The following is a 7,403-nucleotide window of genomic DNA, read 5'->3' on the forward strand; positions in this document are numbered from 1 at the left end:
AAAATTGATTTTTAAAAAGCCTCCAAGATTTTTATGTCAGCTTCTCCTTTGATCCTTAAAATAAAACATTTTTGCTGTGAAATCGAACTTAGGAATCACCATAATGCCACATTTACCTGTGTGTGACTTGTAGGGTTGGGTCACTCAGTAGGAAGAAAACACGCACACAAAAACACGAAATGAATTGAGATGCAAATTGAATTTGAGAGTAAAAACGGGACATCCACCTCTCACATTGCATTGAAACTTTGGGTTAGAAGTGACAGTCCTAAGTCTTATTAAAATTTTTTTTAATTAAAAGGAACATACCTGCGTAAAGGGAAAAAATTAGACAATTCAGCAAAATAGAAGAAAAAAGTCACCTATAATCCCATCACTCTAAGATAATCACTGTTTATTAACATTTCAGTGCCTCTCCTTCTAATTTCTCTTCTTTATGTAGTTGAGATCACAGTAGGTATAAAACTTTATTGCTTGTTCTTACCCTTAACATTTAAAATTTTATTTAGAGGTCTGAAGGTTATTTGCTTAACAAAATAGGAAATGAAATATTCTTAGTATATCTTTGAAGAAACCTTCACCCTAGTGACTTACTCTGATTATAATTTATATAACTTTAATTCTTAAGAATTAAACTGAACAGGCCCTTGTCCTCAGATGGAAGCTTTGCCTCCTTGCAGTGTGATGACTGCTCCCCCAATCCCCACCCCCAGAAAGAGCCATAGTCTAGCCAGGGGTGTGGCTTCACCAAAGGTGGTCACACAAGAAAGGGCCCCAGGGTGGAAGATTGCTGGCAGAGGGCCACCAGCTCTCTGGTGGTTGACACTGTGTCCCTCCTGATGACCATCTCCTGATTGTTTCAGACTCCTATCTTGAAAGTTCCAGTTTTGCCTGAATCTTATTGCCTATTAAGGAAATAACCCCAGATAAGGAACTATTGGACTTGAACTTATAGGCCACATGCAGATTTGAGGAAAGGGAAGGTCAAATACACAGACAAGTTCACGATCCTTTCAGACAGAAGAAGCTGAAAACAGTATTGTCTTTTCCAGTAAAAATATGGTGCAGCCACACTGACGATCAGAGGGGTTGATGCTTTTTGACTCTCCCCAATTGCAGCCATCACATTTTTTTTTTTTTATTATTTGGCTATGCTGGGTTCTGATTGTGGCATGTGGGATCTAGCTCCCTGACCAAGGATTGAACGCAGGCCCCCTGCATGAGGAGCATGGAGTCTTAACCACTGGACCACCAGGGAAGTCCCCAGCCATCACATTTAAAAATGGAAACATTCTGTTCAACCAATGTTTGCTGGAAAAGACATCAACTAGATCTTAGAGAAAAACAAAAATGAGTAATAAATTATCTTTGCCCTTCTAGGTGCTTTTATTCTAGTAGAGAAAATATGACATATACAGAAGTTGTGACAATATAGACAAAATATAAATGCCATATAAAAGCAGGGAGAATGCATCATGAAAGAAACAGAAATGAGAAAAAAAATGCGGGTTGCCCTTTATCTTGTAGAGATCACTAAGGCAATTGAAAGAGCTGCACACACATCACAGAGTGCAAGGTGCGTTCAAAAGATGATAAGCAGTCGTCTTTCAATTTTGTTATTTCTTTTCTAAATAGCTCTGGAGAAGATTCAGATAAATATACAGAAGAGAATAAAAATTATCCAGAATTCTGTTACCCAGAGAAAAGTTCTTTGAACATCACGGTGTATTTTCTTCCATTTATCTTTCTACCCATAGGATTAGATTAGAACAGATTCAATGCAGGTTCACTGCCCTTGGCTCCCAGAGAGGTGTTGCTGATATTTTTAATGCTGCACTCACACTCCCAGCCCAGTGCACTTTTCCATGTGCCATGTTCCTTTGATAAACTAAGACAGCAACCCTCTAGGGAGTCTGTGTAAATCAGACCAGGTGCCTGTAGATGCCTCATACTCTGAGTGGAATTCAAGGCTGACTCCAAATGAAGGATCTGTGACTCCTAGAAGGAGGTCATCACAGAGTCATTTTCTGTTCATGAGCCAACAGACAGATGTATGGATCTTTGTATATTTTCAGTTACATAAATACTTTTTGACTTGAAGTACTATTTTTTGTCCAAAAATAGAAGATTTTCCATTTTCAAATTTACTCTTTATTTTAAGATTCAGATGGTACAGATAAGAATAAAGTAGGGAATTCCCTGGCGTTCCAGTGGTTAGGACTCCCCACTTCCATTGCAAGGGACGTGGGTTCGAGGAACTAAAGTTCCAAAAGTCACGTGGTACAGCCAAAATAATAAAAAGAATAAATTAAAAATTACCTGAAATCATACCATCCAGTAATAATATATTTTGGCAGATGTTTTCCCAGCCTTTTTTTTTCTTCCTGTATGTGGATTTCTTTTCCCCCTACTCCTAAATTATGGCCATTTTTCTATATTAGTAAATATCAATCATTTGCTACATTTTGTTACATTTTGCTACAAATGGCTTAAGTTTTGCTACAAAGGACTAAAATACTTTTTGCTTTGCCACCAGTAGTTATGCCAAAGGTGGGTATAATCGGTCTAATTAGTTTAGTAAATTTTATTAAAGTATAACAGAAAAGCACACAGATTATAAATTTACAACCTAATGAACTTTTAAGAAGTAAACATACTTAAAAATCCAGCATCCAGATCAAGAAACAGAACTTAACCAGCACCCATAAGAAACCATCCTCATGCCCTCTTCCAGTCACTCCTTCCCCAGAGGTAGCCACTATCCTGTGACCTGCCTAATCTGTAATCTTTACTAATCTGATGAGTAAAAAAATACCCTGTTTTTTGCTTCTTGTCACTTTATGAGGTTACTAATCAGATCATTTATAAAATACATTATAGGGCCCTGTTTTGGGAGGTTTAATCTCCATGAAAGAAGTAAATAGCAACTGTTAAGATGTAGAACAAAAAATGACTTGGCAGAGTTGAAAAGATCAAAGCAAAAATTCTGCTGTATGACCTTTGGGATATATTATTTTCTCAGTAAATATTTGAATTCCTTTGGGGTAGGCACTATGATTTTGAGAAGAAAAAGCATCTCCCTTTCTTTGAAATGGCGCATTTCTGTAGCTTTTGCAATTACAGATTATATCCTGTGTATAAACAACTGGTAAGGCTACATGGCCTTCTGCTGGAAACTTCTGGTATGATTTGGAGGAAGGTGTTCTAGTCTGGTGACTGCTAGCCTTTCTTTCATTCAGCTCAAGCCTGCCTGCCTCTGGCTTTTCCTTGCAACTTCTCTGTTTTTTGTTTTGTTTTTTCCCCCTTATGCTATTTTTCTGCTGTGGTAGCCAGTTTTGCTTAACAAAGTGTGAGGTGTGTAAACCTCAAGATCTTTGTAAACACTCTAGCAGTTGACTGTTAAAATGAATGCAAAAACAATAGACCAGGTTGTATCTCATTTACAAATTGTGAGATTCAATCCTGGAGCTTAACACCAGAGGAGAAGGTGGGTAACTGGCTGCTTTGTTTCTCTCCAGGAATCGACAAGGAGAACGTTGAACTCTCCCCCACCACTGGGCACTGTAACAGTGGACGAACTCGCCATGGATCCGCAAGCCAGGTGCAGAAGCAGAGAAGTGCTGGCAGTTTCAAACGTAATAGCATTAAGAAGATCGTGTGAAGCTTTCTTTCTTTCCTTTTTCAAACAGACTTAACTGACACGGGCTCTTCACTAGTGACCCCTCACCACCGTGCTGTGATGCTGCACTTCATGTTTTCTAACGAGCCCATCCAGTCTGCCATGTTGCCAGATGATCAACTCTTGGAAGCATTGCCTAAATTTAATGCTGCTTTTTTCTTTAACGTTTTTTTTTGTTTTTTGTTTTTTGTTTTTACTTTCGGTGTGTCTGGTTTAAGCAAGTGTTCAGAACAGCTGCAAAGAGAGTGGGCAGTCAGGACACTTGAACTGAGAACATCCCAATTGTGAGAGAGGATGAATTCTTGAACACTGCTACTACTGGCCAGCTATGAAAGCCATTTGCACAGAGCTCTGCCTTCTATGTTTTCCCCTTTTTCAACATACAAAGTAAAGTGTTAGTCTTATTTACACACTTTCAAGATAGACGTTTATGGGAGAAATAATATTATAACCCCAGTATGTTTAATCTGACTTTTAGCTGTGGACTTTTTTTTACCTTACAAAACTGAAGAACCATAGAGGTCAAGCCTCAGTGACTTCACACCATAAAGCCACAGGCAAGGTACTCTGGGGTGGGGGGGAGGGGGGAGGGATTTAGAATTTTGTAGTGGATTCTTAAGAAATACTAACACTTGAGTATTAGCAATAATTACAGGAAATAAACATAACCACATATATCTTAACATTACTGAATTAAAGAGATGAGTTCTGAGGCTTTATCCAAACTCAGTCATCCAAACTAGTTTATGTTTTTCTCCGGTTGATTATCTTTTAATCTTTAAATATGCTAAAAGTCATTTTTTTGTTTTTGTAAGCCAAAACTATACTAAGTATAGTAATTATACATTTTTCCCCTCCTCCTCTTCTTTCCTAAATAATTCCAAGCAGGGTAATCAGTGAACAAAGTGTCGAAAATTGTTCCTAGAAGGTAATTTCGTAGATGGTTGCATTAGCTTCATACAAAATGGAATGGTACGTGACTATTAGAATAGATGATGCTTTTATTTTGTTTAATATTTTTCCCAGAAACATAGAGTATGGTGTATATTATCAAAAAATTTTTTGATGAGATGTATTTTAAATGTCTTGTAATCTTTCCTCTCCCCTCCAAAAAATCAGGAATCTCTTTTGCAAAACATTTCGGTTCTATATGATAGAATTGCATTTAATCACTGTGAAAAGACTGGTCAACCTGCATTATTATGACAATAGGGGACCTTAAGAGTTGCTGCTATGCTGAATGGTATGGATTATCATGGCATTGGAATTTCCATAGTAATGCAGATCCAATTTCTTTGTGGTACCTGCAGTATGCAAAATAATTTGACTTCAGTGACTTTATTAGTATCTGGATGTTCCAATTTAGGACTAAACCATATTTATTACAAGAAGATATTATCCCCCTATTCCTGGGCTCCCTTTATATGTTAAGATGTAATGGCTTTGGGAGGGGAAAAGAAACCTAGGGGAGGGGGAGTTTCCTAAAGTGCTGTTTCATGAGTGGATTTCAGTAAATTAAATTCCACAGCTAAATCAATAAACAATGGTACATTTAAGTGTTCTGATTTTAATAATATAACACATTTCACATTTATCCACACAGTAACAATGTAATATGTTAATGTAAATAAAATTGCTTTTGATATTCAGAAATAACAAGAATTTAATTTTTTTAATTTGTTTACAGTCCTGGGAAAAGTAAGAACCATTTGCCAAAATGAAAAAACAAACTTTAGTGCTGATAGTTATTTTGACCCTGAATTGGTGGAAAATATTGAAGATATGTGCAATTAGCTAAACTTTTACTTTTAACTATTGTAGAGGCTTCATTAGAATAGAATGTTGTAATAGAGCAACTAAGATGATAGGGAAGTAAGACCAGAGCTGAGTTTAGAAATAGATCTTTAACAGCCTGGTGCCAAGAATGCCAAGCTGCTGGTAAGGTCCGTGTCCTCCCACAACCCAGAGCCTCTGGGGTGGGCACCGTGGCTCCTTTAATAATTTTGGTTCTGTGTTTTTCCCTCTTTGTTGGTTGGTTTGGTTCAATGACCGTGGGTAGTGTTATGCTATTTTGCTTCTCCCATCAAAACAGAGAAACTTCCAAAGCTTTTACCACTAAAAAATATTGATATTTCCATAAACAAGTTTTCCAGGGTATGTTATTTCTTAAATTTATTCGTTAACTTCCCTCTAGGGTAATGAAGGGAGTGAATTCACTTGAAGTACCTCATGAAATGATCTGTGTTGCATAAATCAGAACTGAACCTTCTTTGAATTGCAGAAATACTTTTGACCAGTACATCCTGGAAATTTGAAAACTTATTAAGGTTTAAGGTTCACCTTGTTTAAAGAACTTCTGACTTTTGAGGAAAATTTAGCTTTCCAAGAAACTAAAATGAACATGAGGTAAATCTCACCAATATGCTTCCCCTGGAGAAATGAAACTCTTTTTTTAGGCCTCATACTTCTAACGTGCACAAGAAATTCTGAAGTTTACAGCAGGTTGCCTATTCTGCATAATCTGATGTAAGTTCTATAAAGTAATTTGTTTTGGGTTTGTAGATGTTTCCCCTGACTTTTTAAAAAGGAAAACATTAACTCGCCATTTTTCTATCATGATCTCCCAGCTTTATCACTCCCACTGTCCCAGAGGTGTACACTACTTTGCCAGCCTTGAGACCTGGTTCTCTAGCTTTGGGGGACATGCCAATGCTCTCTCCTGCATCCACTCAGCACCTCTCGTTACTGGGGGCCGCCTCCGTGCAGGTCCTTGGCCAGGGCTGAGGACTCCGGGGAGAACAGCCATGGGATGTCCTGGGGGAGACGGAATGAAAGCCGCAACCCACCCTGCTTAGTGGGTTTTAGGGTTCTCAGTTTCGTTTTGGCTTTTCTGTTTGTTTTTTGTTTTGTTTTTACATCCCACCCCTAACCCAGGCATAATGAGGCATGTCTTATTCAATGTAATGCAATGGACTTATACAAAAATTCACTCTTAGTGTCAGCCACACAGTTTTTTTTTTAATGCAGTATATTCACCTGTAAATAGTTTGTGTAAAATTTGACAGAAAAGTATATTTACTACACTGTAAATACATGTGATGATATATTGTATTATTTTGCTTTTTTGTAAAGCAGTTAGTTGCTGTACATGGATAACAAACAAAAAATTTGATTATTCTCGTGTTAGTATTGTTAACTTCTTCCTGCGACTGCGTTACATCATTTAAAGAAAATGCTGTGTATTGTAAACTTACATTGTATATGATAACTTCCTCTCTTTTCTGTTCAGGCCCAAACTCTGGCAGTTCCCTTGTCTACAGCCTCGTTAATATTGTAAGCAGTTGTATGCCAGCAGGAGAAATACTGCCCAACAGACAAAATCCACCATTGTAGGGGAGAACTGTAGAAATCCATTTCAGCTCACTGTTGTTCCCATCCCATTCTCCTCCCTGTGTATGTACTCCTCCCCCTTTTTTTAAGTAAAATGTAAATTCAATCTGCTCTAAGATGTGGGGAGTTATTTAATTTCTTCACATGCATCAGCTCTCTTTTCTTACTTGCCCCCTACTCCTCCCTGATCTTTTGAAACATTAAGGCCATTTCCTTTCTTTTAAGGATGTCTTGGGTTCTTAAATCACCACCACCACCACCCCCTACCCTCCCATGGGAAAGACCTTTCTAGTTCCAGAACTTCTCTCAACTAAAGGTAAAATAATTTTGGTGA

The 7,403-nt window shown here is 37.7% G+C and overlaps 1 protein-coding gene across 3 annotated transcripts in view; it reads left to right on the forward strand.

Annotated features, from left to right (window-relative positions):
* Positions 1 to 7,182, forward strand: part of NF1 (neurofibromin 1) — a 238,244-nt gene extending 231,062 nt beyond the window's left edge. The window contains exons 58-59 of one of the 3 annotated variants that reach the window (XM_081579690.1): positions 3,519 to 3,635; positions 6,969 to 7,182. In XM_081579690.1, coding sequence (XP_081435816.1) covers positions 3,519 to 3,635; positions 6,969 to 7,072 — 221 coding nt within the window. In that variant the 3' untranslated portion in view covers positions 7,073 to 7,182. Of the gene's footprint in view, positions 1 to 3,518; positions 4,405 to 6,968 lie in introns of those variants that run through there. The other 2 variants (XM_081579691.1, XM_081579692.1) reach the window with 2 other exon arrangements.
* The last annotated feature ends 221 nt before the right edge of the window (positions 7,183 to 7,403 follow it).

This window comes from Giraffa tippelskirchi, chromosome 3 (genome assembly GCF_054371585.1).
Source record: "Giraffa tippelskirchi isolate mGirTip1 chromosome 3, T2T-mGirTip1v1.2.pri, whole genome shotgun sequence".
Classification (NCBI taxonomy): Eukaryota; Metazoa; Chordata; class Mammalia; order Artiodactyla; family Giraffidae; genus Giraffa; species Giraffa tippelskirchi.